General features: G+C 42.1%; 1 protein-coding gene across 2 annotated transcripts in view; it reads left to right on the top strand.

Annotated features, from left to right (window-relative positions):
• ATRN (attractin) overlaps positions 1-20668 on the top strand; it is a 152634-nt gene that overhangs the window by 102027 nt on the left and 29939 nt on the right. Inside the window, exons 25-26 of one of the 2 annotated variants that reach the window (XM_082282483.1) lie at positions 5240-5301; positions 17527-17605. In XM_082282483.1, coding sequence (XP_082138609.1) covers positions 5240-5301; positions 17527-17605 — 141 coding nt within the window. Of the gene's footprint in view, positions 1-5239; positions 5302-10331; positions 11339-17526; positions 17606-20668 lie in introns of those variants that run through there. The other variant, XM_082282484.1, reaches the window with a different exon arrangement.

The following is a 20668-nucleotide window of genomic DNA, read 5'->3' as shown; positions in this document are numbered from 1 at the left end:
CTAAAACCTCACCGCCAGGGCTCTTGGAGTTGGCTCAGTGCTCCTCTGGAGTGGAGAGCACCAAGATCAACATGGATCTTGGCCATGTGTTTCATTAGAGCACATTGTGTTTGTGTTTAAAGGAGAACTGGAACAGGGAATGACAATACTCTTGAGCAGAAGAGAAGTTCTCCCCCCCAGCATTATTCTAGAGGGCAAAATGAATGTTTTGATGACTTTGGCATCACTCAGGAATACTTAAACCCCCTTCGTTTCACAGCAGGCCCTTTGACAAAAGCGCAGGCACTCAGCATTCAGGCCATGGCGTCCTGTTAGCATTGTCTGTATTCTCCAAGGTCAGATTGAATCCTTGCCTCTAACCGTAGGATAAAAGAGACAAGACAGTGGAGTTTTGGGGGAGAAATAGAGGAAGATCTGCATAAATGTTACCTGCAGCTTATTTGGCTTGTGGCTTTCTCTCGCTGGAAGCCTGTGGAACTCCCAGCTTTCCTCTTTTCCCTGCTGCTTTTTGTTCGTTAACTTTGGTGCTGGGACTAGATTGAAATAAAAAGCAAAAAGCAGCCCAAAAATCTCTAAATTTCTGTGTGGTCCTGTAGACTTTGAAAACATGAGTGCTGTAGCGTTCTCCCACCTGCCAGGTGAGGTTAATGGATGTAGCAGTAGGACCTTTTGATACCTTCTGAATTCACAGCAAGCCCCAAGCTCTGGGAGCCAGCATCACATTGTGCCTCCTCTGCTGGACCCCTCTAGTTTCAGAAGCTAATTAGACTTTTAGTTTTCTTTCTTACACAGTTCTATTCTAGGAGCATGTCCTGTGCAAAATATCATTTTTAGTTTCTCTTTTTCTCATCCCTTATATGAAATAGGGATGAAAAGGAAGGCACCACTGGTGGGAATTTAGTCACTTCATATATTTGTGAAGAAAGATAGAAATATAATGCATCAATAATCCTGAGTTGTTACCAAGGTAAAAAAGTTGTGGAAACACTATTTTCTGGGGTTGTTCATGTTTTTTCAAGTGTTTAGAGACCCAGAATGTACCAAATTATGGTATGAAATTGCCATACTTAAATATTCTTTGGCACATTCACAGAATCCCAGAATGGTTTGGATGGGAAATGACCGTAAAGCCCATCCAGTTCCACCCCCTGCCATGGGCAGGGACACCTTACACTAGACCAGGGTGCTCCAAGCCCTGTCCAGTCTGGCCCCAGACACTTCCAGGGATGGGGCAGCCACAGCTTCTGTGGGCAGCCTGTGCCAGGGCCTCCCCACCCTCAGGAATTCCTTCCCAATATCCCACCTATCCCTGCCCTCTGGCACTGGGAAGCCATTCCCTGTGTCCTGTCACCAGGTCCTTGTCCAAAGTCCCTCTCCAGCTTTCCTGGGGCCCCTTTAGGTACTGGAAGGTCTCCCCAGAGCCTTCTGCAACAACCCCAACTCTTTCATTATCAGTTCTTTAGTTAATTTTAGATTGGGGGTGCTAATACTATGTATAATATTGGAAATTATTTGAGTTTGGAGAAGGAGTTGTCCTAGTCCCATTGTGGTGAATAGTTTGGCTTCCTCTAAAATATCAGTAACTTCCAGCACAAGTGGAAAGAGTAATGCTGCGATGAATTACCTGTACATCTGTTTATTACAGTTAAATGAGAGGAGTTACTCAAATCTGGTTCTTGCTGGATTTAACAAAAAATTTCCACCTAATTTCTTATTTGGATGGGGACTGAGTTTTCTTAGTGGTATGTGAAACTCAAGTTGTTTTTAAAGAGTTCAGGGCACTTGTAGATAACAAGAACAGAGGTTTATATAATTTTGGACATCGTTGCATGTACAGGTTTAAGGTGAACTTAGGTCTTAGTTGATCTACTTTTGTACAAAATTGTTCCCTCAAAATTATTCTCAATTTTCTTTTGTGTTGAAGAACAAACTCTGGTGCTTATGCAAACCAAGTCCTGGTATATAATTGTCCTAATTTGTTTTTCAAAATTTTTATCAGTCACAGGCGGTAGTTTAGCTCCAGCAATATTTTGAGTTTGAAATACCAGCTGTTACTGAAATGTCAGTTGGGTTCAAATATACTTTTCCTTTGCTTATATTATTTTGTGGCCAAGTCATTTGCCATTAACTCCTTTGAAATTTGTGTGTACTGATTTCAAAACCAGTGCAATTTTTAGATGTTGGCTAGTTAGAGGAAGCCAAGTTTTCTTCTTGGCTTCATACTTTATGCTAATCAAATGATAAAAAATGTAAAGCTCTTCATTATAAATTTTTGTCAGTCCATACAGCCAGCTATTTCTGATCCTCTGGAAAGCAGGTGGATTTTTTTGGTACTTCAAATGATGTGGCAATAGAAAAAGCAGGATAGGCAGTTGTGCTCTCCAAGGTATCTTTTCAGATAAGATAAACACAAGCTTTGTAATATTCTTGGAATTAACATAATTAAGTATCTGATCTTAGCTCCCTAAGGGTACCGTGTTATTCCTAAGAACAGGCTATAAAACATCCTTGAGTGCCGTGTATGGCTTGGGAAGAGTCAGGTAGCTGCTCCATGGAAAAGGATCTGGGAGTGCTGCTTGGCAGTGGCTGAAGGTGCCTCCAGGTGTGCCCAGGCAGAGGTTTAAGCTGGATATTAGGGAAGATTTGTTCCTGGAAAGGGAAGTCCAGCCCTGCTTGCCCAGGGCAGTGCTGGAATCCCCAATCCAATCCTCCCCCTGGAGGGATTTAGCAGCTGTGTGGATGTGGCACCTGGGGATGTGGGCAGTGGTGGCCTTGGCAGTGCTGGGGGATGGTTGGACTGGGTGGGCTCAGAGCCTAAACCTAAACAGTTCTGGGATTCTTTGATATGAAAGTGGGGATTTGATTTTGCAGCTGAGTTAAGGTTCTGCCCTCTACCTGGGGGAGGCTTTCCAGGTTCCCAGCACGAGCTACAGGGAGCTTTCCTGCAGTTAAACTGCTTCATCCTTTGGTACAAATGAGTTTTTTCAGAATGGATAAATGAATCTTCTACCGTCAGTTAAAGTTAATTAAAAATCCAGACTGCTAAGGAATTGGTGCCATATTTTTTGTGGATCCAGAATGAACAGCCTACTTTCAACAGCTATTTCCAACCAAACTTTCAGTGTAACTGAATTAATTAAGTCCTGGGAACAGATTATATTAGGGGAAATTAAGCTCTAAGTAAGCAAACCATTAACAATTATGAGACCAAATTGCCTGTGACACAGATTGGTCAGGTTTGATGGCACAAAGTATTTTCAGCTTGTGAGGAATAAATTGTAGAAACAACCTGGGTTTTTTTACTCCACGTATGAGGTACAGGTCCTCAATTGGGCTTTACAGGAGAAGAACTCCAACAGGTAGAGAAAAGAATCACTGGTAAAGCATTTGTAAGGCTTCTGTGTGAAATAAACTTAAATTATTTTTTGTTTGTTTGTTTTTGTTTTATTTGTTTCCTGTAGTTGTTACCAAAAAATGAGAAGCCCTTCTCTGGTAACGGTCTCATTAATCTTCCATAGAATCTCTCTTATTTTAAAATTAACAGATTCTTGTTTTTTCTAATGGGAGCAAGTTCTGGTTTCCATCACCGAAACTGGTCCTGATGGTCATCCACAGAGGACTGGCCTGTTGATGATTCCTTTGTGCTTTTAATTTTTGTTTTCTACTAAAAGATTGTTGATACATAACAAGGGCTTTATTTTGAAATGCATCTCTTATAGTCACTCAGCATCATGGTTATTCTCAGAAGTAATAAGACAAGTTACTACTTTTATGCTGGCCATGTTACATGTTTGTATTTTGGGATTTGATATTTTAGTAAGGATTGTCTTTGCCTTAAAGACATTCCAGAATATACGTTTATTCCAGAATATCCATTTATGCAAATATTGTACCACCATGGTTACCAGGCACTGATTTTTTACACAAAAAGTGAAATCTTGCTCACTATCTTTTTATAATCAGAAAACCATTGGGAAGCACTTCAAAAGCAAAAATCAACAAGAAACTCTGTGTTTTCTTGTCTTCTGTAGGCAGGACTGTTGAGGTTGCAGCATCTGGTGTGCAGGTTTGGAGCTCACTTTGCAGCTACACAGTGGTTGTGCACTGCAAAGGAGCTTTCAACTTCAAAGTATTTCAATATATTTATAAGAAAACTATTTGGGGCAGCTTCTGTACCAAGTTACAATGGATATTTAAAGCAAATATGATCCTAGAAAGTGTTCCAGAACAATAGAAACCCAAGCAGTGACTCACTTTACACATATTCATGAATTTTGGGATGTGGCTGTTGCTGGGAGGGGGGGTTTATGTTTATGCTAATGTTACCATAAGTACTGTTTGTTAAGGAAGAAAAACAACAAATGAGGCCAGAAATGGATTTAATGTCCATGAAAACCTTTGTCAGTCCAGATTCCAGTTTAATTCTGAAATAAATTCTGTTACTTCATGAAAGAGTTAATATCCTGTTGTGGTGCTGAGAGATTGATAGGCAGAGGAAATAGGAGGTACCTGGAAAGAACTTCTGATTCCTAATATTGCACAAGTTGCTTTCCTCTTGGCTCAAGTCCCCTCCACGTTGTTGTTTTTACCCAGGCTCCCTAATCTTCCCTTTTGCCTCTAACCACCTCCCAGTTTCCTGTTCGCCTCTTCCCTCTGGTTTTTGTCCCAAATATTCCGTTGTTTTTCCCTTCTCTCTGCTGTTGGATTGCAGGGAAGTGAGCTAAGATGAATGCCATAGCTGTTTTCACAGTATCTATCATCTTCTGTGTTTCGTGCCTCTTTGCAGCTCTTGGTGTAAGTTCCTTTTTCGAAGAGATTTTGTTGTCTGGATATTGTTTGAAATATAAATATTGAATTCTGGATTGCTGTGTAAACAATAATTAAAGATTTTCACTTTTAATTAAAGATTATTTGCAGCTCTGTGAAACCTCTGTTCTAAGTTTTTGAAGTAGTGTTTTCTTCAATATGCACTGAAGAATATTCCTTGGAACATGTCTGGGAGAGAGAGTTACTTGTTCAGCTTCTTTTTTGGGATATATGTTTTCAAAACAATATGAAGTTATAATTTATTTTCTTTTTCCTCAGAATATTTATGTTCTTTTTCAAAAACAGTGTTCAAGAGTATGCGTTGATCTGAGTAAAGATGCTTTTCATTGTCATTTTCAATCCTTTTAAAATATCTTGAAATATGAATTTTCTTTCCAGTAAGTAACAGAAAGCATTTGTTTTTTTTTTTCAGATTGCATTCTCACAGCACAGCAACTTTATGGACCTGGTGCAGTTCTTTGTGACATTTTTCAGGTACTTTTCATTTAAGACAGCTAAATGTTACTTCTTTAGGTTTTAGGCTTCAGCGTTTGGGTTCTTGTTGGTTTGGTTTTCTAACTTAAACATCCTGCTTACAGCACAGCCTAGAAAATTGAAATCTTCAGTCTGTTTAAAATATTTAATTAGGAATTATGTTAAGAAAATGAATTGTCTGCCCATTTTTGCCAATACATCATGTCCTGTGCATGCAGGGAAAGGGGGGATGGGGCTGGGAGAGGCTTTTGGAAAAGGAGAAGTTCTTTTTGAGATGGTATAGGAAACATTGACTTCCCTCATCCTACAGATAATGTGTGACTTACTGCAGATTTTCACACCTCGTCAGACACCAGTCATAAATTAGGGGAGTTGTTCTGCAGAGAGTTAAGTCAGGAGTAATTTCCAACTCTTTAGGTGCCACCTTTTGATTTTAAACTGAACTCTGAAAGTATGTCAAGTTAAATACAAACATATGTTACAGTACAATAGGAGCCAAATACTTCTGGTTTTCATACACTGCTCTAAGTTCATTTCTTAGTATAAAGTGAACTGATGATTCCCTCACAGTGGGAACCAACAGAAGCCATTTCAATACTTGTTTCCTCTTCTATCCTCCAAAAAATACAGCCCTACCAAAGCAGTGAAAGACTTCCCAAAGCACAGCAGGCCCTCTCTTCAAGGCTTCAAAATCCAGTGTGTTGGCCTCTGTTTTAGGGATTGTTAATACTCCAGAAGTATAAGCCAATACTTGATCGATAAGAAGCCCTTCAGGAGGGATATACATGGAGTAAACACTACTCCAGGTCCTACAATGTGTTCTAAAGTAGGCAATATTATGCCTGGTCTAAAATGAGCAGTGGGAATAGTATCTTGCTTTAGATTTCATGCTAAATTTAATTAAAGCAAGAAGCTCCAGATGGATCCTTCAGACAAGTGGTTTATATAATTTTTTTTTTTCATATGGAGCTTTTAGAGAGTAGAATCTTCTTTAGTATAGTCCCTGGAAAACAGTAGGTTTGAACCACCACCTTCCTGCCTTTGGAGTGGAGTAGGTTGTTACTCCTGGCTCAGATTAAGTATTTGTTTTGCTGAATTAATCACTGTCAACATTTTCCCTAGAAATCTTTGTGGCAGGGTAATTGCTTATTAGGAAAATAGAGGGAAGCAGTTGGTTCCTTAGTTCTTTTCTAATTGTATAAGATAAATCTGCACTACAAAAACTGTTCATTAGTACTTTACAGACCCAACTGCATCTGCATATGAGGGATTGCTCCAAATTCATTATTTGAAGTGAATCCCTGAGGAGCTGTGGCTGCCCCATCCCTGGAAGTGTTCAAGTGTTGGACAGGGCTTGGAGCAACCTGGTCTAGTGGAAGGTGTCCCTGCCCATGGCAGGGGTGTGGAACGAGATGGTCTTTAGGGATCCTTCCAACCCAAATCCTCCCATGATTCCAATCCCAGCGTAAAGCAGAAGATAAGTGCACTGTGTATCTCAGTGAGCACACACAGCTGAACACACATGTCCAAAGGCTGCAAGCTGAAGAGTTACCAGTGATTTTCCTTTCCTGTGTCACTGTTATCACATGGATCTCCTTGAGAAGTAATGTTGTAATATTATTTAACATCCTAACAAGCCAGAGGAATAAGAACATGTGGATTCGGGAGAAGTCAGTTTATTGGTGTTTTCCAATTAAGCATTTATAATGTGTTAGAAATTCTTTGATTCTTTCACTACTCTTAAGCTCCTCTCCAAGTGTTTTATTTTACAGTCACTATAACTCCCTAATTAACCAGTGGATTAGAGCAGTGTGATTCATCTCACTGGGTGTAGGGGAAACTATTGAAACATTTGCATTTTTAATGCTTTAGGGCACATTTCATAATTACTGTTGGATCCAAGGCAGACCATAAATAAGTAATACCTGAGAGCCCCCTGTGCTGTTAATGAGCAACATTTGGCTGAGAATTTGCTCCCTAAAATAGAGGCAAGGAAAATGCTTTGTGAAAACCTAAAAACAGTTGGTAACACTAACACCAAACTCAAAAACTGGGGTATGTATCAATTTCTTAGGTGTAATGGAGACATAAAGAGATGTTGTTCTGGAAAATAGATGTTTAGGGTGACTTTCTGTTTGCACATTTAAGGGTGTTGCTTCATTTTGCTGTTCTGCAGGAAATGCAGGAGTTGCCCAGAGCAGCTGTGGGTGCCCCATCCCTGGAAGTGTCCAAGGCCAGGTTGGACATGTTTTGGACCAACCTGGGGTAGTGGAAGGTGTCCCTGTCCATGGCAGGGGGGTTGGAACAAGGTGATTTTTAAGATCCAACCCAAACCATTCTGTGATTCTATGAATTTGGGAAATCCTTCTGAGCTGGAGATACTGTGGTACATTTCCATATTCTAGAAGCCACTTCCTCCACTTGGTTGTAACCCCATCCTGACTGTGCTCTTCTGCTGTGCAGCTGGAGGCATCAACTGTGCCTTGAGCTGTGTGGAGAACTTGAGAGGGAAACGGGGGATTTTCAGTTTCATTGATGACATTTGAGATGAATTAGGTCAGTGCAGTCCTTACAGTGGGCAAGCCAGATTGCCAAACTCCAGCACTGCTGAGTTTGTGATATCCCAGGCACTGGCTGGGCTGCCTGTGAGACACAGTGGTATGGAAAAGCAGGAGCCTGGTCGTGCATTCAGACACCACCAGGCAGTGCGGAGCAGGACAAAGGATTGGTTTCCATTTCATTGAGGAGCTGGCGACTGTGGTCAGAGGGATGTGCCTCACATTTAGAGGTGCTGTTGGACTCCTGGAGCTCCTTCTGGATTCAGAGTTCAGCAACAAACCAGGCAGGGGGCTGTGTGTAACCCTTAATTTGTACCGCATGAATGTTTTAAGCTAAGAAAATGTCAGTGGATAAAGGTTGGGTAGAACAGTGAAGTTTTGAGGTTATTAATATTGCATTATAATCAGAGCTGGAGGAGAAATGATATTCCAACCATTGTTAACCTTTGCAAAGCTAATGAATTGCAAGTAAACTGGGTTTTCTCTTTCCTCCTCTCTGCTTTTCATAACACAGCTCTTAAATTTACAGATTGTGCAGTTGTCTTTCAGCATGTAGTTTGAGCTATTTTGACAATTTCTAGTGAACATTTTTAATTCATATCTGTGCTTCTTTTTATTCCAAAAAATCTGTCTGCCAGCACACCTATCACAGATATTTATCACCAGTGTACCTTTATGTACAGAAGATGCAAAAATATTTGTGGCCTTGTAAGAATATATTACTGCCAAATAATCCTTCCCCCTTTTTCTTTCTACCTTTTTCTTTCCCCCTTTTTCTTTCTCTTCCTCTCTGCCCTTTCCCTTTTCTTCCCTTCCCTTTCCCCTTCTCCTGCCCCTTCCTCTTTCCCTTCCCCTATCTCTGTGTTCTATGCACCTCTAGTTTATTGACCAGTTCTGTAGTGATTTATAAGGAGTATTAAGATGGATTTGAATGAAACAAGGATGTGGAAGCACCACAAGAAACAGCAGGACAGGAGCTGGAGGCATGGCTTTTGTTGTCACTGCTACCTTTGCTTTTCCTGGTGTAGCAGCACTGAGAGACTCTAACAAGGACATGGAGGCATTGGCTAAGAGATTGGCCTAAAAGGTCAGAAGTGTGAGGGGAACAAAGCTGAACCCAAAAAGACCTACAGGGTATAAAGACCTATAAGCCCTCTAAACCAGGTCAGTTTGTTTCCAACTTTCCCTCCTGGAAAGAAGGGAGGAGATGTGGTGAGGACCTGAGAACCAGCACGTCTTGTCCTGTGTGTGGGACACAAGTGATGTTACCCAGACCAGCTCCCAGTACCCTGGGCATTTGTGAGTGTGAGGGTGTGAATAGTATAATCAATTTTTCTCTGAGGTCTAGTTAAATAGAATCAAGCTCAGCCTAGAGAAAATTTGGGAGACCTTATTGTGATCTCTACATACTTAAAAGAAGGTTCAAAGGAAAATGGGGAGAGACATTTAAGTGGGGCCTGTAGTGATAGAACAAAGGGTGATGACTTTAAATTAAGAGGGTCTATTAAGGCTAGATTAGGGAAGGAATTTTTTATGGTGAGGGTGGTGAAACACTGCACTAGGCTTCCCAGAGAGGTGGTGAATACCCCATCCCTTGAAACATTCCAGTCCAGGTTGGACAGGGCTCTGAGCAGTCTGGTCTAGTTGAAGATGTTCCTATTCACGGCAGAGGGGTTGGACTAGATGCCCTTTTAAGGTCTCTCCAAGTCAAACCATTCCATGATTCTATTGTATGATCTCATCCTGAGCTTTATTACACTGATTTACCCATACCTCTGGTGTCTTCTACTGCACTTCTCTTCTGGGTTCTCACATGCACAGTTCATCTCGTTTCTTGCCTGCTGTTTGTCTTGTCTTCCTTATCTGTCCTTGAAACAACCTTCTAAGGGAGTCCAGTGTCTGGTCTAGTCTAGTGGGAGGTGTTCCCGCCGCTGGCAGGGTGGTTGAAACTGGATATAAGGTCCCTTCCAGCCCAAACCAGTGTGAGATTCCATGATCCAGCACTGACTCTCCTGTCCCACCGTAGGCTTACAATGAGTGTTAGAGAAATGGCTGTTATTTCACAAGTGGAACAAAAGCTGCCAGTTTAGTGTTTTCATGGTGTCTCATCAAACCTCATGTGCCTCTATTAGGGTTTGAATATCAAATGGAAATGTGTAATTTTAGTTTGATACAAATAATTGGACTTGTTCCTCAGAAAAACTTGAGCAGGAGCACTATTTGCTCAGTACAGGACTCAGGCAGATGGTTTTGTGTGCCATATATTGTTTTTCCTGACTGTAAGTGTTGTCCCAGTGTTTCCAATAAGTGGGAATGGCCTTCTGCAATAATTCAAATCTGGAGTTATGCTGCAAATATTTTATTTACTCTTGTTGCTTATTAAGTAATTTTTTATTGCAGCACAAATGGAATTACTAAATATGTGCCTAAAATACAGTCTGAGTCCCTTTTTTTTTTTTTTTTTTTTTTTAGGAAAAGGAAGAGCTTGGGAATATCTTTACATGATTTCTAACAAAATTAAGAAGATTAACATTTCAGAATCCATAACTTCCATCTTCTTCTCAGCACTCTTTACTTCATTCTCCATAATCATAGAATAGAATCATAAAATCGTCTAGGCTGGAAAAGCCCTCTGAGATCATTGAGTTCAAGCACTCCCCCAGCATTGCCAAGGCCACCCCTGCCCATGTCCCCAGTGCCACATCCACAGGGCTCTGAAATCCCTCCAGGGATGGGCACTCCACCCCTGCCCTGGGCAGCTGTGCCAGGCCTGGACAGCCCTTTCCAGGCAGGAATTTCCCCAATATCCACCCTGAGCCTGCCCTGGCCCAGCCTGAGGCCGTTCCCTCTCCTCCTGTCCCTGTTCCCTGGGAGCAGAGCCCGACCCCCCCGGCTGCCGCCTCCTGTCAGGGACTTGTGCAGAGCCACAAGGTCCCCCCTGAGCCTCCTTTGCTCCAGCCTGAGCCCCTCCAGCTCCCTCAGCCGCTCCTGATCAGACTTGTTGTCCTGGTTTTGGCTGGGATAGAGTTAGTTTCTTCTCAGGAGCTGTTCTAGTGCAGTGTTTTTGGTTCAGAATGAGAATAATGTTGATAATACACTGATGCTTTGGGTTTTGCTAAGATGTGTTTAGATGTGTTTCTCAGAAGTTTGTTGGGTTTTTTTTTTTCCTCTTGCTCTGCCAGTGAGAAGTTACTCAAAGTGGGAGGGATCATAGCTGGGACAGGTGACCCCAACTGGCCAAATGGATATTCCACACCATAGAACATCAAGCCCAGTGTATAATCTGGGGGAGTTACCTGGAAGGGTTTGATCTGGGAAGGGGGGCTGGCACTGGTCAGCAGGTGGTGAGCAATTATATTGTGCATCAGCTGTTTGGTTGGGTTTTTTTCTTTCTAATATCATCATCATTATTATTAGCCATTGTTATTGTGTTTTGCTTTGTTTTCAATTATTAAACTGTTCTTCTCTCAACCTACAAATTTTACTTTTGATTCTCCTCTGCACTCCACCAGGGTGGGGGGGAAGAGGCGGAGCTTGAGTGGCTTTGCAGTGCTTAATTTCCATCTGGGTTTAACCCATGCCCCCTGTGCTCCAGACCCTTCCCTCTCTTCATTGCCCTTCTCTGCCACAACTAAGGTGAGTTGTGGCTTGTTGATGGCTCATGGCTTCTGCCATCTTCAGCAGAAAGAGGAGGTCAGGAATCTGTCTCGAGGGGCTGCAGGCAGCTGTTTGGCACAACCCAACCAACCACGTGCATGTTATGTACTTGTCCCAATTATTTCAAGGTTTAATGCATCTAGTACTTTAAAATGTGTCCTGTAACTTTGCAGCATATTAAAATTTACTTGTAAATAGCACTTAAATAGCTTCCAATTCATCAAAATAATTTGGGCTGTGTTTCTAGTAATCATAGCAGTGCTTTCTGAAATTATTAAGTGACCTGTATATGTTAAAGCACATTAGCAGTGAGGCTGCTGTACATTTTGGTGTTTAAAGCTGCCATTTTTTACAAGCAATTCTGATGTGGATAAACATTTCACGAGGGTTTAATAATTGTGCCCTAATACACCAGATGGATTTTCTTCTCCCCTCCTGAGAATGCATCATAGTAAAGTGCTGATGGAATTTTCCAGACATTTAAAAATGAAAGTGGACTTGTTTGAAAAGCTTTAAGGATACTGGGAGTGGAGAGAGTATTCTCTCTGTGGTGAAAAGGAGATTAAAGTCCAGAATAAAACCAGACAGTGTGTTTAAGCTCAGATTTTTGTGTCAATGTGGGAATACCCAGTGGTATAACAAGCACTGAAGGCTGATCAACTAAGACTTCATGTATGTGTTGAGGCCAACTGAGGAGAGATTATTTATAACCACATCGCTCATTTATTGTACTTAAATAATCTAATGAATAATTAAGAATGAATTAACAAAGCTATTTGCCAAATAGAAAACTGTCCATACAATTTAAATGTATCTCCTCCCTGCATTGCAATATTTATGCTGTGTAAGCACAGATTTTTATAACTGTGTGAGCCAATGGAAGCTCTACTTGGTAGAACCTGACCGAAATGGAGTCATGTTCAAATTTCCCTGGGATGAAAAACTCTCTGGGGGTGTTAGATGGCTCTTGATGGTTCTTTTTCCTTTCAGTCTGGTTTCACACCGGAGTTTGCAGGTTTTCTTTTTTTCTGTTGGAAGACTTTAACTGGTCGTAAACTGGACTTGTCACAGGCCATAGGAAAAGGGAAATCCAACAACAAATAGAATCACAGAGTAGTTTGGGTTGGAAGAGAACTTAAAGATCACCATGTTTCACCCCCCTGCCATGGGCAGGGACACCTTCCACTGTCCCAGGCTGCTCCAAGCCCCAGTGTCCAACCTGGCCTGGGACTGTGCCAGGGATCCAGGGGCAGCCACAGCTGCTCTGGGCACCCTGTGCCAGGGCCTGCCCACCCTCCCAGGGAACAATTTCTGCCCAAGATCCCATCCATCCCTGCCCTCTGGCAGTAGGATGCCATTCCCCTGTCCCTCTGTCTCTTGCCCGAAGTCCTTCTCCAACTCTCTTGGAGCCCCTTTAGGCTCTTGAAGGGGCACTAAGGTCTCCCTGGAGCCATTTGAGATGGGGGAAGCTGCAGAGAGAAGACTTGGGTGAAGAGTGGATTTCTGGGATGAAGGAGGCTCTTGGTAAGCTGTTATTTTTGGACAAGAAAGAGAAGGAGAGGGCAAAACAAATCCCGTAGCAAAATTTTATTTTTAAAGTCTTTTGTAAACTGGTGGATTTTCATGGCTGGCAGAGATGTGCCTGGAGCTGTTGAGGAGAAAGCAGGGCAGGGCACGGTGTTTTACCAGGACTCTGCCAACCGTCGGCTCTCACTCCAAATCATTTCCCAGCACATCTCTCTGCACGCAGCTGGTTCTGTCTGCTGGTCCTGTATCTACAAAGTTGCTTTCCCAGAGAAAGTAGGGAAAAAAAAACTTCTCTAAAGCTACTGATGCTCACATCAGGTCTTTTAACTTATTTCAGGATGGTTTAGGCTGAGTAAACGCAACAATAGATCTTGACTTTGCTCTGCCCCTGGGGCTCTTCCAGCAGGTGATGGACTGCAGCAGGCTCTGCCTTTTATTTCTCCCCGAGTGCTTCCAAGGGTTGTTAGTTCAAGGGGGAAAATATATTTCCTTAGTGATTTTATAGCTTTTGTGGATATTTGCTGCCTCCTTGTGACAGTACAAAGATGTATGGTGCTGTTCCCCTGAAATACAAGGGTACCGTGGTGTGCGTTTTAGCAGAAGTTTTTATTAGTCTTTAATTGTTAATTGCTTGCTGTGTTTTCTCACAAAAATCTTGGCTGTGGTGCCAGAAGTGGGCAGGAAAGGGAAACCAATGAAAGGCTCTGGGACATGCAGACTTGTGCAATGTTGCATTTTGGAAAGGGGATTTAGTAATAAAGGTGATCCTCTTAGTTCTCCACTCTAGCTTTCTTCTCTGAGGGAGTAAATAATACGTAGGGAGACATATTTACAGTGCCACTGTAAATGTGGCACCTGGGGACATGGTTTAGTGGTGGCCTTGGCAGTGCTGAGTTAATGGTTGGACTTGATGATCTTAGAGGTCTTTTCCAACATAAATGATTCTGTGATTCTATGAAATCAACTCAAAATAAGAGGTCCAACAATTTTCAAATTGCTGAGGTCCCTTTTTTCCTGAAAAGGGGCCATCCTTGTAGCAGTTAAGCATGTTTTGATTTGCATCTGCCATTTGGTGTGTCTATTTCTGAAGCTGTCTGATAGATACATGTGACTGGAGCATGTTACTGTGTAAAGGTGGAGACCTTGTTGACTTTGCTGGCTGTGGGTGGCACAATGCAAGTTCATCTGTATCCCTGACCTCCTGAGAAACTCCTCCTGGAGAAACTCAACTGAAATAGGTAATTTAACAGAGGTGCTTGAGATTAATGGCATTTTGCCATTGGTGGCATTTTTCCTCTGCCCTTTGCACTTCCATCTTGTTTCCCCAAAAAAAGGTGTATTGAGGAGATAAACCACGGAAAAGCCATGGCAGCCGCTTATGTTGCATATAAACTGCATCTAAAATCAGAAAATCATGGTATGGCTTGAGTTGGAAGGGACCTTAAAGCCCATCCAGTTCCACAGCAGTTACACCTTCCACTACCCCAGGTTGCTCCAAGCCCTGTCCAACCTGGCCTGGAACATTTCCAGAGATCCAGGGGCAGCCACAGCTTCTCTGGGCACCCTGTGCCAGGGCCTCACCATCCTCACAGGGAAGCATTTGTTCCCCATATTCCATCCAGCCTGCCCTCTGGCAGTTTGAATGCTTTCTTCTGAAATGAAGCTTCTTGCTGGAGTCACGAGGTGAAGACAATTGCCTGGCAGGTGTTGGCTTTGGCAGCCTGTCCTGGGCACTCCTGCAGGTACTTTGAATATATTTCTTTTTCATGGTTAAATGTAATGTGGAGCCAGGATCACTTTCACCCACTGCCTTGAAAATTTTGTTGTATTTTCATTCTCCATTTGTATAATGATATTAAAACATTACTGAAAACAAAGCAGACCAAAGATTTAGCTCTTGGCTGGGCTGAGCTGGGTTTGCAAGGATACAATTTGGATTTTTGCTCTTCAGGGAGCACATTTAGATTTATTGAAGGAAAAGAGAGCTTAAAAGAAGAAAAAAAAGCTTAGCAAAGCCATTAAGTGTGGTGGCATTTGTGCTGTGGGAAGCTAACAGGAGTTTAATGCCCCGTCCCTGGAAGTGTCCAAGGTCAGGTTGGATGAGGCTTGGAGCAACCTGGGATAGTGGGAGGTGTCCCTGCCCATGCAGGGAGTGGAACTGGGTGGGCTTTAGGGTCCCTTCCAAATCCAACCATTCTGTGATTCTGTGAATCCCAAGACAAATGTGAGCACTCAAAATTTTTTCTATTCCTTCATTCAGTTGTGCCCATGCAAGTGTGGAATAAGTGAAATTCCATCTCATACAAGTGTAACCTTTCCTGGAGAGAAATACTGTTTCCAGGTGCTATGGACAGCCTGCTGTAAGAAATAGCAGGCTGATGGTATGAAATCCTCAGTCCTGGACAATGCATGTTTGCTTCTGTCCTGCAAAGAGCAGGGAAATGGACTTGATCTTGATGGGTCCTGTGAAACTAAGATACTCTATGATTCTTCAACAAGATAGCAATTAAAGATTTAATGTCCATGCCTTTTACCTACTGCAGGCGCATTGGTTTTTTACTGCAAAACTCAGTAGTAATCCAGTACCTTTAAAAAAGGAAAATAGCCATTAAAATGCTTGTCTAAACTATCTGTGTTTGCAGAAACATGGCCAGGCTTTTACAGTGCAAGAATGTCAGATTTTAATATTTAGAGAAAATGTGGTTGAAGTGATTTCTTAAAATGAAAGAGACAAAACAAATCTCTCCATGCTCCTCCTTAAATTTATAAAGAAACGGGCACTGTAGGAGTCTTTAAAAGCTGTGCAGATATTTCAGTGCTGAAGTCACAGAATCCCAGACTTGTCTGGGTCGGAAGGGACCTCAAAGCTTATCTCATTCCACCCCCTGCCATGTCACAAGGGCCACCTTCCACTATCCCAGACTGCTCCAAGCCCTGTCCAGCCTGGCCTTGGGCACTGCCAGGGATCCAGGGGCAGCCAGAGCTGCTCTGGGCACCCTGTGCCAGGACCACGAAGTCAAACAAGTGCAAATTTTTTAATGTTATGTGTTATATGATAGTAAAGCATGTTTCTGTGCATATCTAAGCCTGAAAAATGTAATCCCAATCACTGATTGGGTGTGTGTGCCCAATCCATGGAGTTTTCATAACATGTAGTCTGTAGATGGTGATACAGCAACAAGAACAGTCTCCACCTTTTGCATTTCTCAGGGAATGGTTCCTGCTGTCTATCCTGCTTTTTAATTATAGGTATTTCCAAGTCATAGTATCACAGAATCATTTAGGTTGGAAAAGCCCTCTGAGATCATTGAGTTCAAGCACTCCCCCAGCATTGCCAAAGCCACCCCTGCCCATGTCCCCAGTGCCACATCCACAGGGCTTTGAAATCCCTCCAGGGATGGGGAGTGCCAGGCCTAGACAGCCCTTTCCAGGAAGGAATTGTCCCAATATCCACCCTGAGCCTGCCCTGGCCCAGCCTGAGGCCGTTCCCTCTCCTCCTGTCCCTGTTCCCTGCCAGCAGAGCCCGACCCCCCCGGCTGCCCCCTCCTGTCAGGGTGGAGTGTGAGAACATCTTTGCAGTCCTTTGCAAAGTTTCTCTTCAAGAGAAATCCTTGTTGGAGCATCCGGAGCCCAGCAGTTAATGTGAATGCTGCACTTGAGCAAATAAGTCATCTGTTCTGGTTAATCTTCCTGTCAATGGAAATTTTCCTTTAACCTGTCTTTCAGTATGTGCTGGAACATGCAAACAGGTTTGCAGATGTTTTCTGTAACCCATCAGTGCAGTCCTTTAGGAAAGAGGCTTCCACTGGGGTTCAGATTTTAATCTTAGCCTGTGTGCCTTGAAGTTGCTCATTAGGTATTCAGTGTGATAAGATCATAACTGTCAATACAATTGTTGTTATTGTTGTTGTTTTTAGTATTTACTACTCCTTTTTGTTATATCTGCTTCCTTGCATTTTCCCTAGAAATTCATAAATCCATTCATCCTTTTCCCCCCCCGCTCTTTTGACTGAAGAAAACCAATATAGTTTTGGGGAAATCAAGAAGTGCCTATAGTTCTGCAACAGCCTGTTTACAAGAATTCACCTACTTTACACTGTATCTTATTTTTGTAATTTGGAAAAGAAATAATAATCAATTTTCTCTGCTTCTTTCAAGGCTTCTCGTTTTGGGAGTTATCCTCTCACTTAAAATATCACCAGAGATAGGCAATAGTGGCTTTTCAAATCTGATTAAATCTTTTACCCTTACTGTCATTTAAGGAAGTCAGGTAGAGAACTTTGGAACAACAGTTTTCCCTGAAAATAACTGTGTCATTCCTCACTGGGTATCACAAGCACTGAACTGTGCTGGATTTGCTTTCATCAATGTATCTCTAATTATTATTTTAACTTTTCATTTCTTAGAGTTTTTCAGCTGCCAGTATGTTATGAACAAGGGCAATAAAATATTATTTTCTAATTTTTTTCCCTGTCCTTTCCAGTTGTTTCCTGTCATTGCTCCTGGTGGCAGCTGTGGTTTGGAAGATTAAACAAAGTTGCTGGGCATCACGACGGAGAGAGGTGAGAAGGATAAAATGCGGTTCCTTAAATGTCTTTTTAATAGTTGTTCTTGCTAGTATTTATTCACATATGCATCACATTAACCTTAAATTGAAGGCTAAGCTAATTCAGTTAATGCTGCTGTTTAGGCCTTTAGTGTATTTTTGATTACAGTTTCAGTGACAAATTATGTTATTTTAGTATCCGGATGCTGCAGTTTCTGTGAAGCATCAAAAAAATAGGGGTGAATATCCTGAATTCCCAGAACTTCTATTTCTAGACAACATAAGTACAAAACCACATAAATTAGGAGATTCTGCACATCTGTTTCAAAATAGGAAACAGAAAATAGAAACATTAGCTCTTGCTTTAATATGTTAAAAAAAGAAGTCAAATCCCCATTTTCAAATTAAACCTTGCTCAGATATTTTGGGAGGTTGGTTTTTCCCCCCCTGGAACATTAGGAGCATAAGAAGAAGGTGGGGAAGCCACCCAGGATTTAGAAAGCTGTAGTTTACTACTTAAAAATGCAAATTTTAGAGCCAAAGTTTTTTCTTCTTCACCTACCCATGGTCCAAACCAGCTTCACAACTTTTTGCATTTGCATCATGTAAATAACTTTGTGCTTTGCTCCCCAAAATCTGGTTCCTCCTTGTTTATCCCTGATTTTTTTTTTCACTGCCTTCTTCTCTTGCTTCTCAATGGAACCTTGTTTCCTGTTCCACCCAAAGCACTCAGGGTGACCAGGGTGAGGTGGCCAATTGTTGTGGCACACAGAATGTGTCCTCAGTCCTCATTTTCCAGCACAAATGCCAAATACCTGAGTTGTGTTTGTAGAGAAGTCCTGTGTGCCACAAGCAACCAACCACACATTCACTGGGTTTTCTTGGTGTGCTAAGTGCTAAAAGCATGGTAGGAGAGCCCCATATAATGTACAGGTATCAGAGGTTGGGCTGGGCTGCACCTGGAATTATTTCTAGGAGCTTTGTCTTGTTTTAATCTGTTTATTTCTATGCAAAAGGAGAGAAGCCAGACATTATTCGAGCAAGTCCATGTGCACTTCCTGTGTATACTTATCTATATGTCATAACCTGAGGCCAGATTCCCTAAGGAATAAGGTGTGTTTCTCCCCTGCTTTGGGATTTTCAGGTGAGATCTGCCCATTCCTATAGGTTTTCCTCCCAGCTGTCCTGCTAGGATGAAGCTCTTGGCAGCTGCAGACACGCAGCTGTGTCACTGTTCTGTTCAAGAGTGGTTTGTTCCCACATAGGAGTTGATCAAGAGGATTTGGGGGATTAATTTTTTCAGTGCTGGAATTCTTTGTAAGTCCCTGTTTCCTGCATATCTTCAAAAATCTGTAGCTGGTTGTACTTTGCAGTGCAGTGGTGTGAATAATATGAATTTATTCCATACGAGGAGCTCCTCTCTGGTAATAAAGCCGGATGATGTCTGATAACCCTTCTCCTCTTCTTCCTCTTTCTGCTTCAGATGTTTCTGCTCTTACTGGTGAACTCGCTGCAGAATATAATCATTGCTTTTCAAACAGATAACCCGTAATCTTGGAAATAATGGAAGTCTTTGAGGTTTTCTGTATTCTCTGAAGGTAGATCAGTTTTTACTAAGGCAGCTGGTTTTTTCCTGCTCACTTTCTTGGCAAGAAACAAAGTCAGCATAACATTCCCTGTGGCTCCTGGGGTTAAATGTTATCTAGGAATGTATAAGGAATACAGACTGAGAAGTAAATACTGTGCTTTGGAGCTCAGTTAAAGTATTTGAGCAGTAGCCTAAGTGAGAAATGTCTCTATAAATTAAGTTACAGTCTGATGCATGTTTTAAGGAAAAAAAAGCTGGACTACTGGCAACATATTGGCATGTTTTGGTCTAAATTCAATCTACACGTGTGGCTGTTTGACAGGCAGTTGTTCAGGGTGGTGTTTTCCAGGCACATTCCTGTCTTTTGCTGTTATTTGTCTTGCTCTCTCTTTTTATCTAGTGACTCTATCTTGTAATTCATGGATCTCTGCTGTTCCATTCATCTTAGAAATGAAATAATTGTAAATCTTGAGGAAACAGTTTAAAGTCTTTGTCGTGCCATAATTACATATATTAATAAAGACTGTCTCCAGAAACAAAAGTCCACCCAAAAATTTGTTATCTAAGATAATTTTTTTAGCTTGAAGGTAGAGTTTCTTAGTACTGACTCTCAATAAACCAAAGCAAAGGTCTCTTTAGTAGTTAAAAATAATGATCAATGCCCCATCCCTGAAAGTGTCCAAGGCCAGGCTGGACAGGGCTTGGAGCACCCTGGTCTAGTGGAACGTGTCCCTGCCCGTCGCAGGGGTTGGCACTAGAAGATCTTCAAGGTCCCTTCCAACCCAAACTGTTCCATGATTCTACAAAATGCTGCAGCCCTGAAGGAAGATCTTTCTCTGGTTTGGGCTGTATTTTTAGCAGTAGTCAAGTTACAATCACCTGTTTCCCATGTGGTTGTTCTCTAATCTTAACCCAGAAGTCAGTAAGATATGATGCAGTGTGCAGGTAATTTCCAGCTATCCAACACGTCTGCTTCCAACCCAAGCACTGAAAGTGCCCAGCTTCTTCTCACAGTGCAGAGTGAAAAGCTGATCGCTGAGACTTGTTTGGGATATGTGTAGGGCAGAAAAAGAAGTGTGCTGACAGGTTTAGTAGTCAAAATTACTCAGCCAGGATTGCTTGGAAAATGTGGTGGGAGAAGGCATACAGCTGTGCTTGGTGTGGCTGGTTAATGGAACACAGCAGCATCATTTGGTTGAAACCAAGTTTGCTTTGCTCCTTATGGAGAAGGCAGCATGCTACAAATCCAAAATCTCCATCAGGATCTTGTGAAATATACAAGATTCTCCTGACTTCTTCCCTCTTCTGTATTTCAGCTGCACTTCTCTGGCCAGCTGCTGGCATGTGTCCGTGTCAGTGCTTCTCAGCCTCCTGACTGAAGGGGCTGTTGGGTGTGCAAACACGGTGTAGCCAATGTGTAGGAAAATGAGTTTAGAACACTGAGAGAAAGTTCAGACCTTGCAGAGTGTAAAACTTGACCTGAAGTAAAAA

Source organism: Coloeus monedula (genome assembly GCF_965178545.1).
Source record: "Coloeus monedula genome assembly, chromosome: 5".
NCBI classification, from domain to species: Eukaryota; Metazoa; Chordata; class Aves; order Passeriformes; family Corvidae; genus Coloeus; species Coloeus monedula.
This window is presented reverse-complemented; position numbering and strand designations above follow the sequence as displayed.